We start from the raw sequence: 20,761 nt of genomic DNA, 5'->3' as shown, positions 1-20,761 counted from the left end.
TTCAAAATTCTGTGTACAGGATTGGTGAACCTCATAAAGCTCTACCAGATGGAAGCAAAAAATTCATAATCGGTCAACAAATAAAGAAGAAGAAGCATTTTATGTGAATTTTTAAAAATATGCATAAATTGATTTTGCATAAATTAGAATAAAACTTGTTCTAATCAAAATTTCAAAATTCTGTGTACAAGATTGGTGAACCTCATGAAGCTCTTCCAGATGGAAGAAAAAAAAATCAAAATCGGTCAACAAATAAAGAAGAAGAAGCATTTCATGTGAATGTTAAAAGATATGCATAAATTAATGTCGCATAAATTAGCATAAAAATTGTTCTGTTCAAAATTTCAAAATTCTGTGTAGAAGTTTGGTGAACCTCATGAAGCTCTACCAGATGGAAGCAAAAAAAATCAAAATCGGTCAACAAATAAAGAAGTAGCATTTTATGTGAATTTTGAAAAATGCGCATAAATTAGCATATTTAATGAATTTAAAAATTCTGTGTAGAAGTTTTGAATGCCCCACCTAGTGCTATCATATAAAGCAAACATAATTGAAATCGGACTTGAAATGGCGAAGTAGTAGCATTTTGAAATTGTGGACGGACGACAGACGACGGACGCCACGCCACGGCATAAGCTCATCTTGCCCTTCGGGCCGGACGAGCTAAAAATTAACATTCTCGATTGGTTTATTATTATTACAGGACTACAACAATCAATTCGTCTCGAGTGACTTTTGTTTAAACCAAGGCGGAATCCCATTTACAAAACAGAGAGACCAATTAAAAATGACATAAGTATAAAAATGACTATAAATTTGATGATGGCTCCCGCATAAAATCAAAATCCAGCAGAATAAACTGCGCACGATCAGTAAATGGTATTTTGAGATAAACAATGAAGGTGGTATTCAAATCCACTGACATAGGCATTTGTGATTTGACGGTTATTAATGTATAGTCCTACCTTTTTAAATATTCTTTTCCTCACATCCAAGCTGAAGAATAACAACGTCTTCATAATCACCGGCATTTGACAGTAACCGAAAAGCAGACAATAAAAGAAACAGATTTCCAAACTTTACCCCGATGTAATACTCGAATCACCTGGTTTATAAATGCCTTTCTTAGAATTTGAATGCTTTGTCGGAAAGCTTAAGCAACATCTTCATTTGAAAATGTTAGTGTTCATCTTAGTGAAAAATCGCAAAGTTTTCATCATGAGCTAGCCGTGAACTGGATTATCAAGATATCAAGATGTGAAACTTAGATTCAGGGTAACTGTACCACAATTTTACTTGTCGCTCCCAAGAAACCCGTTGCTTTCCCAACTTTCGAAAGTTTTTCATTATTATTATTTGCATGCTCAGAAGGGATTTTCGATTAGAATTGCACTTACCGCCGATACAAAGGCAAAATCTAAATTCAGATTTAAAAAAATATCTTCCCCAAATCAAACCCCTTGGGCCCGAATTCATAAAGTAGGTTTTAATTATTGTACAAAGTGGTTCTAATTGTACCATGGTACATTACTGAAGTCACCTTAGTGAATTCGGGCCTTAATTATGAGTGTTTTTATAACGGATAACCACAGCGATAGTATATCTCTATGTGGATGATATACCCTTTTTCGATGTTACCATGCCTCTGTATTCCAACCTCCGGTCACCCTCTCCGGTATCCAATAAATACACAATGTACCTTTGATGAAGTTATGGCTAATCTTGGGACGAAAAACTCAACTTTAACTCTGCGAACCACAGATCTTGAACAGGAATTTTGGAGATTGGATTCACTGAGAATTCAATGATGCTGCAGATGCATCACTATACCTGCCTAATGCATTATTGTGTCGGGATCAGCAGAGCGCATGCGAACTGGTAGAAGACATCCTCACCCAAGGCTCCCAACACCAGGATCAGCCAGCTTGTCAATGTAGAGTTCCCTTGTACTAACAGAATAGCCCTATGGGAAGGTGTGTAACCAGCATCAGATCGTACAAAGCATTTCATGGGCCCAATTATCTGGAGGCAATAGTGACCCTATTATGCTTGTGCATGGGCCCATATATTTCTTTATCGTAGTTGATGCTGGATACGCTAGTGCAAGATGGTCCCAGAACACTTAGCTACTATCAGGACATAAATGTAGTTGGAAAACATGGTTGTCCTTAGAGTTGGCGTGGGACGCTCCAAAGTCTCCATTCAGAAGCCGATGGTGTTCACCGTTCTTGAGCGTCGAACTTCTTTGACTACGCCGTGACTACGCCATAATTTCTTCAGTTTTTTTTTAAAGAAATGCTACATGAAGGACCTTATATGTCATGGTAAAGCTGATGCAAAAAATAAAGTGCAAAGACTCGGTCGGATTATTGGAGATTTGGGCGATGGACACGAAATCATATCCTTCTGCTTCTGCAAGAATGCTATACTGCACTACGACCTCTTGATTTTATGCCAAAAACCGAATACACATATATGGCATTACATAACTGGTACTGGATTGAGATCAGATGGGTCCATCTTGTGTTAACATTTACGTTACAATGTGTGTCACGGGAAATGTTAAACATAATGAAAGCAAATGTAAACTGTTCGTGGGCATAATGTTATCTTTTCAATGTTGATTTTATTAATATACGAATTTTATTGTTATCAAGTCATCTTGTTCTTTAAACTTTTATTTGCACTGAGTATTAACAATTTTTTTATTCCGACCAACAATTTCAAAGGCTGGTAATATGCACAAGAAATAAAATAATACATCTATATCAGTAACAAAGCATCAGAAAAATGAAAATACTAACAGCAACAGATTGGAGAATATTGCGAAGTTTTCATTTGCTAACAAAATAGCAGACTCTACATTGTATGAGCTTTATTCGAAAATTGAAAAAGAAAATAGATGAGCAGAGATGGTTCCATGATATCATTAATTGAATTACATGAATATCCTGACTGATTGCCTACGTATTCATGTCTGAAAATCTGAACTTCGTTTTATACATATCATGTCACAATAACACCAAACTCCTGTGGCCGCTTTATTTGATTTATTTTTCATTTATAACTCCCGCTTTGTTGTGGCGCAATTTTTCAAATATGTCTGAAATAATACTAACAGCAACATGGGCGGCGGACCGAAGCTGAAAGGGGAGGGGGGGTGGGGCACAAGGAAAAAAGGCACCCTTTCTTTAGAAAACGAAGAAAAAAAAAAGACTTATCTATAGTGGCATAATGGGGCCAAAATTTTGAGGGGGCTAGATATGGTGCAACACCAATTTTAAAACTTTTGTAATAAAAATCAATTTTTGTGAAAGATTAGGATTACTGTTACTATTTTTCCTTCATAAATACTAACATATAAAATGGGAATATTGTTTTCTGGTTTCAAAGGGGCATTCGTTAACACATAAAACGGGTTCTTCTCAGGTGAAATGTGCACAGAACACGTCTGTGTGGGGCACTTTTCTTAGGTACTAAGGTCACTGATACGAGAAAAGTCACTTACTAGAAGGCAAGGGGGCACTTGCTCACACATAAAACGTGTCCTTCTCAGGTGAAAAAGGCACTGAACACGTTCGTGAGAAGGCATTTTTTTTTTTGGGGGGGGGGTAAAAATTGGCGCTGATATACGAGAAATGGCACTTCCTAACGCAATCATAAAACAGGTTCTTCTCATGTGAAAAGGGCACAGAACATGTTCGAGAGAGGGCATTTTTTGTAAAAATTCGCAATTTATCGAGGAGAAAGGGCACTTGGTAACACCTAAAACGGGTCCTCCTCATAAGAGAAAGAGCGCTTTGTAACACTTGAAACGGGTCTTCCTCAGGTGAACATTTTACGTTCTTGAGGGGGCATTTTCTTTCTTAAAAAAGGGAGCATTTTATGGCTTCAAAAAGTGGGTTCACTGTGCCTCCCGCTCCCCCCCCCCCGGATTGCCGCCCCTGATCAGCAACCTCACTTATTGATGCATGGAGTAATGAGTTTTTAAGAATAATTCTTTATTGGCTCAAGACAAAGGCAAACCACAAAGGAAGGATAAGAAAAAGAAATATGCTGGTTGTCATAGCATCGGTACCAGAATCGGTTGTTAGCAGGTCTACAGGCTGTGAAGTCACAATCGTAGGAGGTAACGTCGAACTTGGAGGTAATGTTGTAGTGCTACCAAAATCAAAAACACCCATAACAGCGTAGTGGTCTGCTAGATCTGTAACCGTCCTGTTGAGGAGACACCTCTCAGAGTTGGCATAAGTTGGTACTACTGCTAATGATAACATGCATACATCAAACGGTTCTTGAGACCTTGGTCGAACCACTTCTAGGGTAGAGCTGCTTGGTTGAAGGTGAGATTTACTGAAGACGGCATAGTCGATCCAAGATGTGCTGTTTGAAATTAGGAGGTCGTTTTCAGGTCCATCATAAGTGTAAATTCGATCTCCGATAAAGTTTGGAATGGCTGCATCAAGCGCTTGCATAACATTATTACCATGCCGCGTTCCATTTCGGGCATTTAGATCCCCTGCGTAGATGACTGGCTCATCATCGGGAATATTCTGTTTCATCATCAATTCATGCATTTCCTCTGCCTGTGAGACACGGACAAAATCTGCTGTAGGCCGCGATGTTGCTTGCAAATGTGTTCCCAGAATGTGATAAGTCATGCTAGTACCGTCAACAGTTTTCTCAACTTTAGCATAAACGGCACCTTTTCCAGATATTGCGTCAGCCGTTGCCATGACTGAATCGTTATAGATACAGTAATCTTCCTTGATGATAGGCCAACGAGAGGCTATAAATACACCACCATTTTCCAGTTTTGGTAACTGTGGTGGATCACCAACAGTATTAGTGTAGTAGATGAAGCCATACTGGGTCAGAATATCTCGAAATGTGAGTATGCTGGCTCCAATGGTAGAATTGAACTCAGAGAAACACCCTCCCATAAATGCCTCGTTGAAGACAATCACATCAACATCAGGATGCATTTGAACAACCTCACGAGGGATGCGACAAGTACGTTCCCGTTGACCATTCTGGTAGTAGAGGTATCTCAGCTCCCAGACGTTGTATGCTATGACACGGAATGTTGAGACTGGGGTAGGAGGAGCGAGAGGGATGGGTGGTGGAGAAGCGCATAGGACTTTGGTTCCCTCTGTACATGGTTCAAACTCTCCACCGTTTGGATCCTGACAGATGAAGTCTAGACCAAACAGGCCACAAGACGTCTCATCTGCTTTGCATTTGTTGATATCTTCCTCATCACCTATTCAAGTAAAAGAAAATACAATTCTTATATAGAGTGATACATCAGTCCTTCAAGTAAAAAGGGGTTTGAAAAACGAAGACTGCATTATCGTGCCTCCATTTCAGAATCACCCTCAGATTCATAATTATGTAATGAATCGTACATCAAATGCATAGTAATGAGAAATGTATGCATATACTTTCCTTCATATACGAAAGCACTATCATTTGTTCAATTTGTATATTACCATTCAAATAATTTCATTGAAAATTATATGGGTACTGATTTTGTTTTTGTTAATATATACTTACCCAACCACACAGTTGGTGTCACCTCATCTACGTCACACGACCCTGAAAGTAAACAGTGGTATTGATTTGGTCAATCATTTATTCATATATATATATATATATATATATATATATATATATATATAATTGTGATGAGCAAGGACCTAAACATTGCGTGGGTGCTTCAGTGAGTGATATATTGGCGAAGAAGCTCAAAAAGCATTGAAGCGGGAGACGTAGCCTGGATTTCTTCAACTTTTTATTAATACAAGCTTTCGGCCATTTAGTTCGGCCTTCTTCAGGTATCTGAAGATGTAAAAGACATAATGGCTTTACATGTAATATGCATATATTTGGATTAATTTACTAAATAGAGGTATATCTTAAAAGAATATGTTTTACATCGGTAATGTTTAATTAGGATTATCCAATAGCTACTAAAATTAATTAAGTTTACGCAGATTTTTATTACGAACATTTTTTGAAAGTATTGGGTTATGTGTGTTGTATAATACATATATCTCAAAATGTATAATAATATATAATAGTATATATATCTCAAAATAATACATAATTATATAAGGTATTGATTCATATATACATTCGTGTCTAAGCACGTGAACTTATGTATGTAATCACACTCGCAGTCACATACATACATAGGCGCAGACACCCAAACCAACCCTACTCTAATTGGTAGTGCTGGTAATTACACAAAGTATCATATAATAGGTAGAGGTAACAATGATATATGTGGTTCTGCGATAAATAAATGATGTATACAAAAAAGATACATTATAAATGTCTGATTTCTTACCTCCAAGTTTTACTGTAAGTGCTTGACCAGGTTGGTGATGTGTGGGTGTGTGTGTGTATATCAGTGAAAGTGCATTGACCCTTGAAAGGGGAAACGGAAATGGGTCGTGGGGTTAGGGTCAATCAGGAGTAAGGGGTCAGTGATCTATTGTTCGGCATTGATACCATGTGGTTGTAGTGTTTTTAGTTTTGATATCCAAAAGGACTCTCGGTGTAGTATTGCTTCACGTGACCTACTTCTGATTGACTCGATCCCGGTAATTTGGACATTTTCTAGTGAATGGGAGGGAAGGTTGAAGTGCACTGTGTATGGAAGAGTCTTGTGTTGTGGTGAATGGAAGTTACGTATTTCGGATCTCGTATTGTTGAATCGGGTGTAAAGGGTGGTTTCAGTTTTGCCAACATATTGTTTTTTGCATTTGGTACATGTAATGAGGTATATTATCCAGGTGGATTTGCATGTGATGTGTGATGTTATTGTGTAATTTTGTTTTGTTACGGTGCTGGTGAATTTCGTGGTGTCCTTGATGTGATTATGGAGAATGCATTTGTGTGATTTACATTTGAAGAATCCCGGGGGGTCATTGGCGGTGTTGGTGGCGGTGGGGTTTGGTGTTGGAAAGGGGTGTCCAGCCCTGACAAGGAGGTTGCGTAGGGTGCGCCCTCTACGGTAGGAGGTAGTGGGCTTGTTCGGGAAGATGTTGGCTGTTGTTGGTGATTGTTGTAGGATGGGGAAATGTTTTTTAATTATTTTTGGTACTTTGGCTGTTACGGGTGAGAAGGTCATGGGGAAGTAGATGTTGTTGTTTTGTTTTGGATTGCACTGATATGTGAGGAGTTGTTCTTTGGGTTTTTCTTTTGCCTTTTCTATTTGTTTTTTTACGATTTGTGGGTTGTAGTCCCGGTCTTCAAAGTGTTGCCGAAGCTGGCCGAGATGGTGGTCTTCTCGGACAGCTTCGGAACAAATTCGTCTTACTCTTAGAGCTTGGCTGTATGGTATGCTGTTGATGGAGTGTTTAGGGTGGCATGATGAGGGTAGGAGGTAGGCGTGTGAATCGGTGGGTTTCGTATAAAGTTCTGTTTCTATTTGGTCATTGTGTATTGTGAGTGATATGTCTAGGAAGTGTGTCTGGAGGTGGGATGATTCGAAAGTGAATTTAATGGAATGATGCAGCTTGTTCATTTCCCCCTGGAACCTTTCGAGTGTGCGTGGCGAGCCATTCCACATGAAAAAAATGTCATCAATAGAACGTTTCCATGATTTTGTGACAGTGGGTGAATTCATTTGGTTTATTAGTTTTTCTTCAATTTGACCCATAAAGAGGTTGGCATATGAAGGGGCGACAGGGGTACCCATTGCTGTGCCTTCAACTTGGAGGTAGTGTTTGCCGTTGAATTGGAAGTTGTTTAGTTTTAGTATTATTTCGAGCAGTCTGATGAGTTGGTGTGTGGGTGGGTTTTGATTTTGTCTTGTGTTTAATGCTTTTTGACAAGCTTCCATTCCTTCATTGTGGGGTATGTTTGTATAGAGGGATGTTACGTCAGCTGTTACAAGGATTGTTCTGGAGGAAATTGTGTTGGGGTCTCTGTTGATTTGTTTGATGTGTTTCAAGAAGTGAGTGCTGTCTTTGATGTGGGAGGGTAGTTTTTCTGTGAGAGGGCGTAGATAGAAGTCAAGGTATTTTGATATTTGGACTGTTGGACAAGAGCAACCTGATACAATGGGCCGGCCTGGATTGTTGGGTTTGTGAATTTTGGGGAGGAAGTAGAGATTAGGACATGTCGGGTTTTTCGGGATAAGGCCTTGTTGAGTTTCTAAATCAATGTCGAGTTCTTTAACCGTTTCCTTGACCTTCATAAGATGTGATGGTGTCGGGTCCTGTGTGAGTTCTTTGTATGTGCTCTGGTCTGAAAGCTGTCTTTCAGCTTCGAGGATGTAGTTTTCCTTCGACATTATTACTACTGAGGATCCCTTGTCTGCGGGTTTGATTATTATGTCTGTGTTTGATTTTAGTTTTTTGAGGGCATGTCTTTCATCTTTTGTGAGATTGTCTCGTCGTTTTTTTGTGTTGTAGTTGTCTGCATTGGTCTGAATATCACTTTCAACATTTTGAAGGAACATTTCAAGATTAGGGTTATGGACGTGTGGGGTCCACATGTTTTTCCGTTGTATGAGGGGAGGTCTTTGTTCTTCCCCATCTTCATTAGCTGGTGTCGATATTGGTTGTGGTCTTGTGTCTTTGTTGGTGTTTGTGTCTTGGCTGTTTGTTTGTGATTTGTCAGCGAAATGAAATCTCAGTTTCATTTGTCTGCCAAAGTTGTGTATGTCTCTTTTGAGTTGGAGGGTATCTTCTTGCGGTGGTGTTGGGCAGAATTTTAGTCCTTTGGATAGTAGACTAATTTCAGCTTGGGACAAGTTGTAGTTGGATAAATTGACTATTGGGACTTTGTATTAATAAAAAGTTGAAGAAATCCAGGCTACGTCTCCCGCTTCAATGCTTTTTGAGCTTCTTCGCCAATATATATATATATATATATATATGCATACTTTCTCCCATACGTGTACTGTATCGAAGCAATAGCTTTGATCCAGCTGAGGCATGGCGGCATGTCATTGTTCAAAACCCACCTTCACCCGACAAAGGAAATCATAATTGGTATGGTGTCGAAAATCTGTCTATCTGACGGTCAATCGGATAGGGGTCGCCCTAGCCACTAACACTTCTCTGTGGTCTAGTGGTTAAGGCACCGGCGTTCAAAGCTGGGGGCCCGGATTCGATTCCCGGCAGAGACATTTTTTCGGCATCACCAATTTTTCCAAAAGGTAGATAGCTCTGGGGAACCTTGATTTAAACTACGCCTACCTTTGTTCTTTTCATCTATTTCTGTCACACAATATATATAGAGAGAGGGAGAGGGGGGAGATCCATTGTACTCATCTAAGCTTGAGATAAGAATCCTGCATAACTAGTAACATAATTACCATTCACCTGTATTTTTAATTATTTTGTTGCAATTGGCGTAGAAATAATTCTGTAAAAGGAGGACATATGACAGGAATGAAAAATAATCTAGAATTTATTGAGATTCTTCACTGAACTACTAACCTTTAGGCATTGTGGGTGACATGTCACTGTTTTTTAACATGTGAAAGTTACAAATTAATTGTCATGTTCCAACTTCAAGTTACGTCTTTCCCATAGTGACGTTCAAGGCAGTTTCTGACTGACAAGCCTTTGTAAAACCAAAGTTACAAAACACGAACACACATCCCATGCACACGCACCTCCCTGTCACTTACCTTAACCAAACCCCTCACACATAATCACACACGCAGACACATCAATCTCGCCACGCCCATCCACGCACCCTTACACACCCCACACTATCATTCTCCTTTGATCCTCTGTTCCACAGCAAAAAGTGGTAAATTTTACTTTATTTTCGTAGTACCAATGCTGATGTGAGTACCCATGAGTACATCATTATGAATTTATGGTACACAATCCTATAACAATTTACTACAACACCCACCATAATCATTATGAATCAATGGTACACAATCATATAACAATTTCACCTTGTCCCCAGCCGTGGAGGAAATAGTAGAATCATCTCTTTATAAATGAACTATGCGATTAAAACATTACATTTTTGTTCTCACCTTTGGCCTGAATGATAAAAATCAATGCCGTTGCTGTGAAACAGAGAGCTGATAGATGCATCTTAAAGATCTGATGACATAAGCGAATAACTAAAAACAATCCAAGCCAGACTTCAAGAGAAGATATTAAGAACAGAATCAAAATTGTTATAGTTTAAATTAACTTGGTCTAATAACAAACACATGTGAGCCAATGTACCGCACTAGTAACGATTGTTGTGACATGCTGCTAAACAGAAGGTATCGGAGTAAAGTTCAGTAATGTAGGCTTATATATGATGCAAATAATAGGCATGATAGTCTTCTAATTTTGTTTGGTTGGTTAGTCAAATAATGCTTCCTTATCAAAAGAAGGTTCATTTACACCTTTTGCAGTTTGTATAACCAGACAAAAAGAAATGGCAAGGTCTCTAAAAATAAAGGTGTTCTCAAAAGTGGCTTTTATTCTAATCACCCCTCTCACCTCCGCCCCTCAAAAAGTTCATAATATTCACTGTGTGATTAAGGAGTAATATTTAAACCACCAGAACAAGAACAACCTCATTTCATTATGGCCTCTTTGATTAAGAGGTAAATGTCATTAATTAGCTTAATCTTCATGAAATAATATTGACAAGATAGCAAATTTGGCTGATATCTGATTAAATGAACACAAGTACACAAACTTTACGAACCTTTTTTAATTTGTTGAGTTCCTCCTCAAACTTTATTGACAGAAGACAGAGATTACAAATTGGTATGATATCTTACCAGATTTCACAAAGCTGTTCGTAGTGTATTGACCTGTTACTAAGCTAATAGAAAAATCTTTATTAATTTTTTCAACGCACAATCCGTAACCAATTGTGTTAAGTAACAATCTTACATTTACAATATTTCAATCTACAAAGATGAAAATTAAAATGATTAAGAATCTTATTTAGTATAAGGTCGTGCGTAAATTGTAAAAAGCTTTGTGAATACGACTCTGTTTGACTTTTAGCATGAGATAACACTGTGTGTATAAGTAAAGTGTCAAGATAAAAAACTAATTGCAATCTGCAAACCTACAGAACATATGAGTTTAACAAACTTTTGTGATTTTATCCGTGTAGTATATTGCTGATTGTGACAAATCTATATCTTTATTTACCTTATGAAATCACCCAATAAATAATGAATGTTAATACATGTTGTTTTTTATTTACAAATAAATCATTACTTATACAATAACCCACGAATTAAGAGGTACATGTGCTAATAAATTATTGCATAAATTTCACAAGCATACATGTAGCACTATTCAGAAACATTTTACTACATTGATAAGCATGTATATGCTCACATATGCTCAGAAACATTTCGTCAAACAAATAGTTGCACTTCTTTTCAAATGAATGCTAGACGTTACAAAATAAAAATGGAAACTAATCTGTAAAAAATATTTCTTTAAGTATGATCGATTTAGATTTTATCGTACAATGATATTGATAGAAACATGTTTCATCAAATCCTTACAGTTGTATTTATGGTTAAACACAGGAATGTAGTTGATTTATATCAAGTCATGTGAAATGTCCGCTGACGTGGCTGATTCATCATTATGTTTAGGCCTACTATTATTTGAAAAAGCCAACCAAATTTTACTGTAAGTCAGGATATCCAAGTATCAACAGTCAATTACTAGTTTTGTGATTAAAATGATGAATGTGAGAGATACAACCAAATTGTTTGAGGTAAGACGTCCAGTCCCTGAATCAGTCGTTATTTGGAAGTCTGTTGGAGTAAGGAAATCGATTCTGTATTGAAGAGTTCCAAGAACTGCATAGTGATCAGATAGGTCTGTAATGTTCTTTATTTCAACGCATCGGTCAGAATTGGGATAGCTTGGGAAAGGTGATATTGCCGTCGAGCAGACAACTAAAGGAGTAGACATCCTAGGTCTCACGACCTGTATTGTAGCAGCGTCAGGTTGAATGTGGGATCGACTATACAAGACATAGTCCAACCACCAGTTCGTATCGTTATTTTCGTCAAAAACATCATTGTTCTCGTGATCGTATGTGACATTGAGTTCACCGATGATCGTTGGAAGTGTGGCGTCAAGAGCGTCAACGACGTCATCACCGTTGGTTGTGTTCAGTCTTGCATTCAGGTCACCTCCATAGATAACAGGTTCATCATCACCGATGTCTTGCTCCAGCATGAATTCATGGATGATTGTAGCTTGCGCAACACGAACATAGTCTGCATTCGGGGTTCGGAAAGCTTGCATATGAGTCCCAAAGATATGGTACATAACACTCTGTCCAGCAACAGTTTTATTGATCATGGCATACACAACTCCCTTAGCCATCCACGAATATGGTTCGGCTATATCAAAAACTCGAGAATCATTCTTGACTATAGGCCACCTTGATGCAATGAATGTAGCTCCATTCTCAATTTTTGGGAAAGGTTCTCCAACACCAACGGTATCTGTGTGATAGATAAATCCATATTGGTCCAGAATATCACGTATGGTTAGGGTACTTGTTTCGATGGTATCGTTAAAAGGGGCAAAGCAACCTCCCATGAAGACTTCGTTGAACACAATGACATCTATATTTGGATGCATACCGAAGACTTTTCTTGGAATACGACATGTACGTTCCCTTTGACCACTCTGATAATAGAGATAACGTAGCTCAAAGACGTTGTATGCAAGAACTCTAATAGTGGTGGCAGGAGTGGGATCAGTCAGGGGTACAGCAGGTGGTGATGCACACTTCACTTTGGTCCCAATGATACAAGGTCTAAGTGATCCTCCACTCGGATCCTCACAAACGAAATCAAGACCGAAGTGGTCACAATGCTCGGCTCTTGCCTGGCAGAAATATGCGTCATCCTCGTCACCTGTCAAATACAACCAAAAGTGAACGTTATACTCAATGTTGCTTACAACTTATTTACATAACATTATCATCACTTCAGCATAAAGTTTGAATGCTTTCCTTTCACAATCGACATTTCGAAATAATGCCTTAATTGTCTATTCATACATGTGTGCCTTATTTCATTGACAGATTGCTTAATTTTGAATGATGTCATAAAACAGTTAAAATCATAGTTGGTTCCATGTAGGCATATATGCCTGTATCGTATCTTGAAGCTCTTCGGCAGAGACACCATAAACTGGTATAGCCATCTTCTGACAATAAAGAGACCAGTTCTTCACAATTAATGAAAACCATGGATCTTAATTTAATTGCCAGATAAGACAATTTAGTCACTGCTGATAATTTTTTTATGAAATGGCTATAGCACAACTACCTGACGATACAAAACTCATATTGTATTGTTTATGCGGAGAGGAGGCAAAGCTATGTGAACGACCTTTTTTAGCAAGGGTGCTGATGTGAATTTAACAAGCAACAAAAAAAGGTTTCCGTTAAAAATGAAGATAATTTTGGTCCCGGGAAATTTGACGAGCAAAGCACCTCTCTTTCAGGACCATGGGAGGAAGCCGACATGTATATATCTAGAATCTGGATATTACTATATATCAACAACATGATCGATATCTTGAATATGATCAGTTCTTCCTATTAATCAAAATATTCAAATTGACGTACCAAGCCAAACCGTAGGTTGTCCATCATCTACATCGCAATTGTTACCTGTAAACATATAATAAACAAGGAAAGTTAGAGCAATGTGGTCATTGCATTATTTCATTTCATCCTAGACGTCCATCTCCTCTATGCCCACGTCTTATTTTATAGATGTACAGCTCTAAGACTTCTCTACCGTAATTTATTTCACTTAATTTTGCAACTTTTGTCCGACTCCTCCTCTAAATGACATATTCACCAATTCATGGTTTCTTTGGCAAGTGCATATCATAGCGCAGTGTCCTCTATTTGTAGACCTTACAGCCGTAACAGCTGACAGAAAACTTATAGAAATTTAAGATTTATAGAAATTGAAATTCAATTTAAGATGGGTATACATAGTATACTTACCCTTAACGTTGGTAAATGCTGTTAAAAATAGGATACTCCACGCAATTAATGTCAAAGTGTGGTGAACAATTCCCATCTTGAATGTTACAGAGTGACAGGTCCGAAATGCTTCTTATTATTGATTACTGAGTGCTGCTTTCGGAGGGTCATGTATAGGAACAATACGTAAGATTGGTAAACATTTCTGAACGCAATAGCTCATCAGTTCAACCTCACCAAGGAATGTAATCGACGAGATTAGACTTCATCGAGATAACCAAATTAAAGTGTACACTCCTTGCGGGACTTCATGATACCAACAGTCCATTTTGATTGAATGTCCATGCAAGTTCTATCTCAGATGGTATACTTAAGTTACGGTGTGATATTGCTTCACTCCAGTACATATTCGTACTACTTTTTATCTTTACATTTTAATCAATCTTTGATTTTTTGCATTTTTTCTTTTGCAACAGAAGTACATCAACAAACACTACTTCGACGAATACAAAGATGCAAAAAAAACTATCTTTGAAATAGTAGTTAACGCTGTAAATCATATCACATTTCCTTTTTTAATATCCTCCAATCTCTCATGCCAATCCAATTTCTCTCTTTCTTTTATTGTTTGTTTATTTTCATTTCTGACTCTCTTTGTCTCTCTGTCTGTCCCCTCTCTTTCTCTCTTTGATTTACCCCTGTATAATCTCCACTCTGTTTACCCTCGATACTGTCGGCTTATCTTCTCTTGACTGTACAAATCGAGTTTGAACTTTAAAGATTTTCTGTAAAATAAAGAATCACACGAATACTCTTATTTTGTCTTTTTATTCGCCAATTTATTTTGGATGGGGGTGGGAGCTAGCAGTCCACTCACGTTTTTGGTTTTCTATTTTTTTATTTGAGGAAATACACAAATTGTATTGAGCCGTTTTGTAAATACTTTCCAATTTATTAATTTATTTTTTAAATACAATTATCAAATGTTTTGTATTTGTTTTTGGAGCCTCCATCTGAATTGGAATACTGATATCGGTAAATTAATGAGTGTCAGCTAGGAATTGAAGTATCCCACTAGATTTTCCGTCTAAAAACATATACCTTGAATAAAACTCACCCAAAGCAATTTTGTTTTTTTTTAAGTATGTATGAAAAAAATAGCAAGATATGAAATCGATAAGTTACACGTGAAGTTACATAATTATGATAGATTCACTAGTGACTTAACTGATCACTACTATTATCGAATAATTGTAGATGATGTATAATGGAATCACCAATCTAGACTGATCCCTAGAAAAGTAGGCCCGAGAGTATCGATAAAATGAAAGTAGCCACGCAAAGTCTGCTGGTGACACCTGAATCTGTAGTCATTATGGAAGAGGTTGTATCTGATTTTGTGGTTTGACCAGATTCTGTAGGTTCATGGGTGACGACGTTCGTGGTGCTGGGTTCACTTGATTCGGTTGTTACCGCTTTGTTATCAAACTTGTAGACACCAATTACTGCAAAGTGATCCGCAAGATCACTAATATTTTGAGTCTTTCGACATCTATCAGAGTCCGCATAGGTAGGGAATGGTGTGATGGCCTCTATGCAGACTTCAAAGAACTCTGATGCCCTGGGACGCAGGATTTCCTGAGAAGCTGTTAATGGATGAAGGTAGTCTTCATGGTAGATTACATAATCCTTGTAGGATGCACTGTCGCCGTCTCTAGCATCATTGAGTAAGCCGTCCGTGGTGTAATTGAGTTCACCAATGATCGGTGGGACCAAAGCATGAAGGGCCTTGAGGATGTTGGCAGTGTTGGACCTAGGTTCCCTGTCATAATAGTTTGTGTTAAGATCCCCTGCATAGATTACTGGCTCTTCTGGTGAGAGTGCCAATTTCACGACCAGATCGTGCATCTCCGTTGCCTGACTTACACGAACCCTGTCAGCATTTACTCCTTTTGATGCCTGTAGATGGGTCCCAAAGATGTTGTAATATCGACTCGATCCGTTTACCGACTTAAGAACCCGAGCATATTTAGCGCCTTTTGCTGACAACGCATCTGCAGTCGTCTTAATCGCTTCCGTGTAAATTGTCTCATCTTCGGAAATTATTGGCCACCTAGAAGCAATAAAGACACCACCGTTCTCAAACTTGGGTAGTTCCCTTACTTCTCCAACTGTCTGGGTATGGTAGATGAATCCATGCTGTACCAGAATATCTCGAATAGTTAGAGTGCTCATCTCAACTGTAGAATTGAACTTGGAGAAGCACCCACCCATAAAGGCCTCATTGAATACAATCACGTCGATGTCTTGACGAAGACGGAAGAGCTCATGAAGAATACGACACGTTCGTTCTCGCTGCCCGTTCTGATAATAGAGGTATCGAAGTTCCCAGATGTTGTAAATGACCACACGGATTTCAGATGACGGTGTTGGGTCATCAAGAGGGATGGGATCTGGAACAGAGCACAGGACTTTGGTGCCATTAGCGCATGGTTCAAGAGAACCACCGGACGGGTCTTCACAGACAAAAACGAGACCAAAATCAGAGCATTGAGATGGTTCCGCCTCACAGTATGTTACGTCATCTTCATCGCCTGAAATGAATCAACATGAAAAAAAAATAAATACAAAACAAGAGAATATAGATCACCCGATTCTGCGTATGTTACGATTCACATACTTATAGTTTGTGAGCTACCTATTATATTATTATATAATTATTCAGGAGAGAAGGTAGATTAGATTGCAAGTGATGCACTCTGTCGAGAGAGGTGCATAAATGGTCCTTGGACCTAGACTACGGCTTCTGAGAAGAACATAGTTACAGTACATTATAAATCTCTGGCTTGATAACTATCCATGAAAATATGGCTAAAGGAAATTAAAACTTAGATATTTGAATATAGAGGGAGAGGTATTTTTTACTGAAAGTTTTTATCTTATTTTCTTTTTTTTCTGACGAGCTAAGTGATTAGGTTGTGGAAATGAATTTAAAAAAAGTGAAGAAAAGCAACTGAGATGATATTTGATATTTACCAAGCCATACCGATGGAGTGTCTTCCAGTTGGATTTGACAGTCTTGATCTGATAGAATGAAAGATAAAAGATTTGAAATTGATGAGTTAAATGAGAACATAGTTTAACAGGGGCGTTACTCACTGTTAGAATTTAGAAGATCACGTGTGTGATCAGTGATGTCTGAACCTACGGGTGTCGACATATAGGGGTAAGGCATTTTATATGGCATTTCAGCCACGCATTAAATTTTGTTAAAAAATATCCCCAAGAAGTCCTCATGCACGAAAGGGCAGTGATGGCACCATGAATTTTTCAAGTGTGTGTGTGTGGGGGGGGTTGGTGGATTGCAAGCGCAGACAAAAAATTGTGTAGGCCCTATACCGCCAAAATTCTCCCCCTCCTCCGGAAAAAAACCCCGGTCTTGTTAGGGTTAAAAAATATCATGTACATTATCGTTGTGTTATATTATTTCTTTCAAGTAAGTAAGTAAGAGGAGTTTCAGATAGGCGTCTTTTAATCTTCTTTAAAGGAGAATGACATGTTTGGAACAAGATAGCTTGTGTGAAAACAGAAAAATTAAAGAAACAGATCAACGAAAGTTTGAGAAAAATCGGACAAATCATGAAAAAGTTATGAGCATTTGAATATTGAGATCACTAAAGCTATGGAGATCCTCACATTGGCAATGCGACAAAGATGTGTGATGTCACTTGTGAACAACTCTCCCCATTACTTTAGTATATATTTCACTTAAACTGCCTCTTTTTTCACATCTATCAGTAGAGCATATTCTAGGGCATGTAATAGAGATTTTTAAAGAATACATCTTGGATAAAGAGTTTGTATCACCGTAAGAAGAAGCAAAGAGAGACATTTTGGGAGTATTTTATAGTCAATCAATAAAGGGAAAGTTGTTCACATGTGACATCACACAACCTTGTCGCATTGCCAATGGGAGGATCTCCATAGCATTAGTGATTGCAATATTCAAATGCTAATAACTTTCTCATTTTTTGTCCAATTTTTCTCAAACTTTCTTTGTTCGTTTGCTTTGATTTTTCTGTTTCGACACAAGCCTACTTGTTCCAAAGGTTTCGTTCCCCCTTAATGTCTCCGCTGCAAAGCATTTCGATAATGTGCAAAAAACACGCACAATGGGTCGTTCGTAAAGTCGCTCTTAACTTATACGAACAGTTTTATGAAACGACCCCCCAGGCCTTCAGGAAATTCTCTCACGATCTAATCCCAAATATATGAAATGTGAACTCGCGCCCCCAACGATACTTCCTTCGAAGCAAATTGACAACATCGGCCTGCTAAAAAGACACAAGCCAACTGGTGTTGAGGTATTTTCATTTGCAATAAATAATTGATTTGATTAATACATTTTAAAAGTGGCTTATATCAAGGGACCATCTAGGGACCATCTCAAAAATATAATGTTCAACTAAAAAATCGTCTTCCCTCTCCGTTTTTAGAAAGAAAAATTACAACTATCTATTCACTGTAGTGTTTTTTTTTTTTTTTGAGGTTGGTAATAATACAGGCGTGGAAAATCATTAAAGAGGAATCGCTTAATAATTATTTTTATAATGATATTCGTTTGAAATACTGTAGTTAAACAAACGTTATGTAGGATTGCTTCTTTAAATTGTGCTTGCTTGAATGAGGAAGTTCATCATGGCGATAAGTTGGTTTCAATAAAAGCAACCCCCCATAAAAAAAGGGAGAAAAAAAGAGTAGCAGTTGGAGTATTTATTTTCCGATTTAAACATTGAACATAAACATAATGGTTCAAATGGCTTACATAATACAAAGAAATATAGGCCTATTCAGATTAAATTGGCTGGATCTTGCTTATCAGCTGTGCCAATCATGGCACTGTTGTTCTGTCATGGGGTCCAGCGAAGAGAAGAACAGTCGATAAAAGGAAAATAAAAGAGTGAAAGAAAAGGCAAAGCAGAGTTCTTAAATACAGTATACTTGCATGGTATACGGATATTACATAGTCGTTTAATAATCTAAACATCCACGCTCAAGGATTGAATAAATTTTTTGGTGTTTTACATATTTTGGCAAATAGAGGAGATGCAAACCAATTTAATTTCATGCATGAGTATTAAAATAGGTTTATATCGAAAAGAGAGTGTCATTACATAGTATATATAAGTAAATCGGATGAATCATTTCAAGCAGAAAGCTATAGCGAAATGAACGAGAGCTTTTGTGATTATAAAACGCGTTTGAATACTCGTGGAATAGATTTGCTTATCATTGGTTCTAAACTTAGAAGCAATCGATATTTGGACTTAATTTGGAGTAAAACAACGTCTAATATCAGTGAGTCAAAAAAATAAATGGAAAAATATACAAATTAGGCCTACACTCTTGAATTAATTTTCGCATGTGTATGAAAATATAACCCGATATACATATAAAAAAAACACTGGAGTGCAAAAGGAACTGATAACAGGATATATAATAGTTACGTTATTATGAAAAAGATAAAACTTACCCGCTGCACTCTGAATTATTGTAGAAATGATCAAGCTGAAGGTAATAAGTAAAGTCTTTCTGAACACCGTCATTTTGGAATATTTTTTTGTTTTCAATCTGTTATAGTATGAACATGAAAACGCCTTGTTCATATTTTGATATCATTATGTTATCTTTCATTAGCTACAACTTAACTTAATATCTCTGAACTTTGGATATTGTATCCTTTGAATCGTAGATTAAAATAATCTGCATAATTATCAGTTGTCAGGATAGGTCAACAAAAGGGGTCGCTCATACCCTTCAAAAACTGTTAAAGGTCAAGTCCATCCAAGATGTTGATTTGAATCAATACAGAAAAATCAAACAAGTATAACACTGACAATTTCTTAAAAATTAGAATAAAAGTAAGAAAGTTTTGACATTAAATACTTTGCTTATTTTTCACAAAACAGTTAAATTCACAACTCATATGCAGTGATATAAAAATGAGAGAGTCGATGATGTCCCTCACTCACTTTTTTTATATTGTTTGAATTATACAGTCTTTCCCGCATACATTCGTATTTCCAGATTTGACAATGGACCCTCTTGATTGAAACACTGAATGTTACACAATAGTAATTTCACGTGTTCGGGAAGAAATAAAACTCTGTTTCATAATTTATGACAATGAGGATAAAATTAAAACATTTTATATTTCATACAACAAAATACAAAAGAAATAGTGAGTGGGTGATGTCATCGGTCCCCTTATTCGCATACAGATCAGGATTGCGCATATATTGTTTTGTGAAATTAAGCAAAACTTAAAGGACAATTCCACCCCAACAAAAACTTGATTTGAATAAAAAGAGAAAATTCAACAAGCATAACACTGAAAAATTCATCAAAATCGGATGTAACATAAGAAAGTTATGACATTTTAAAGTTTCACTTCATTTCACAAAACATTTATATGCACATCTCGGTCAGTATGCAAATGAGGGAACTGATGGCATCACTCACTCACTATTTCTTTTGTATTTTATTAAATGAAATATGGAATATTTTGATTTTTTCTCGTCATTGTCATGTAAAATGAAGTTTCATTGCTCCCTGAACACGTGGAATGCCATTTTGTGGTTCAGGCAAAGAGGTCTGATATTTATACGCGATCGTTTCATTCTTACAAATAAAACAGTGAGAACAATATAATCATTTTCCGAAAACCTAAAAAGACATCTAAAATTTTCTGCTAAATGACTCTTTCTTTGATTCAACAAAAGAA

At 37.3% G+C, this 20,761-nt stretch overlaps 3 protein-coding genes across 3 annotated transcripts; all 3 read right to left on the bottom strand.

The window, feature by feature from the left end:
- Positions 1–3,833: 3,833 nt before the first annotated feature.
- Positions 3,834–11,283, bottom strand: LOC121419234 (sphingomyelinase C-like). Its single transcript, XM_041613606.1, has 3 exons — positions 10,016–11,283; positions 5,557–5,598; positions 3,834–5,263 (listed from the first exon to the last, which is right to left on the bottom strand). Exons 1-3 carry the CDS (start codon positions 10,074–10,076, stop codon positions 4,002–4,004), a joined length of 1,365 nt encoding a protein of 454 aa, XP_041469540.1. The 5' UTR covers positions 10,077–11,283; the 3' UTR covers positions 3,834–4,001.
- A 93-nt stretch (positions 11,284–11,376) lies between these two features.
- On the bottom strand, positions 11,377–14,291 carry LOC121419235 (sphingomyelinase C 2-like). The gene is made up of 3 exons (XM_041613607.1): positions 13,999–14,291; positions 13,609–13,653; positions 11,377–12,889 (listed from the first exon to the last, which is right to left on the bottom strand). Exons 1-3 carry the CDS (start codon positions 14,072–14,074, stop codon positions 11,664–11,666), a joined length of 1,347 nt encoding a protein of 448 aa, XP_041469541.1. The 5' UTR covers positions 14,075–14,291; the 3' UTR covers positions 11,377–11,663.
- An 835-nt stretch (positions 14,292–15,126) lies between these two features.
- LOC121419233 (sphingomyelinase C-like) lies at positions 15,127–19,862 on the bottom strand. The gene is made up of 3 exons (XM_041613603.1): positions 19,511–19,862; positions 17,014–17,061; positions 15,127–16,571 (listed from the first exon to the last, which is right to left on the bottom strand). Exons 1-3 carry the CDS (start codon positions 19,641–19,643, stop codon positions 15,271–15,273), a joined length of 1,482 nt encoding a protein of 493 aa, XP_041469537.1. The 5' UTR covers positions 19,644–19,862; the 3' UTR covers positions 15,127–15,270.
- Positions 19,863–20,761: the final 899 nt, after the last annotated feature.

Source organism: Lytechinus variegatus, chromosome 7 (assembly GCF_018143015.1).
Source record: "Lytechinus variegatus isolate NC3 chromosome 7, Lvar_3.0, whole genome shotgun sequence".
Classification (NCBI taxonomy): Eukaryota; Metazoa; Echinodermata; class Echinoidea; order Temnopleuroida; family Toxopneustidae; genus Lytechinus; species Lytechinus variegatus.
The sequence above is the reverse complement of the archived record's forward strand: the minus strand, read 5'-3'. Positions and strand labels throughout refer to the sequence as shown.

Bases quoted from the DNA above. Each gene is read 5' to 3' on its own strand.
- LOC121419234 (XM_041613606.1), bottom strand. From the start codon at position 10,076: ATGCATCTATCAGCTCTCTGTTTCACAGCAACGGCATTGATTTTTATC. The intron at 5,599-10,015 runs GTGAGAACAAAA...GTTTACTTTCAG, and splicing joins TTTTATCATTCAGGCCAAAG to GGTCGTGTGACGTAGATGAG. The intron at 5,264-5,556 runs GTAAGTATATAT...TTACTTGAATAG, and splicing joins GACACCAACTGTGTGGTTGG to GTGATGAGGAAGATATCAAC.
- LOC121419233 (XM_041613603.1), bottom strand. From the start codon at position 19,643: ATGAACAAGGCGTTTTCATGTTCATACTATAACAGATTGAAAACAAAA. The intron at 17,062-19,510 runs GTAAGTTTTATC...TCATTCTATCAG, and splicing joins AATAATTCAGAGTGCAGCGG to ATCAAGACTGTCAAATCCAA. The intron at 16,572-17,013 runs GTAAATATCAAA...GATTCATTTCAG, and splicing joins CACTCCATCGGTATGGCTTG to GCGATGAAGATGACGTAACA.
- LOC121419235 (XM_041613607.1), bottom strand. From the start codon at position 14,074: ATGGGAATTGTTCACCACACTTTGACATTAATTGCGTGGAGTATCCTA. The intron at 13,654-13,998 runs GTAAGTATACTA...ATATGTTTACAG, and splicing joins AGCATTTACCAACGTTAAGG to GTAACAATTGCGATGTAGAT. The intron at 12,890-13,608 runs GTACGTCAATTT...TGTATTTGACAG, and splicing joins ACAACCTACGGTTTGGCTTG to GTGACGAGGATGACGCATAT.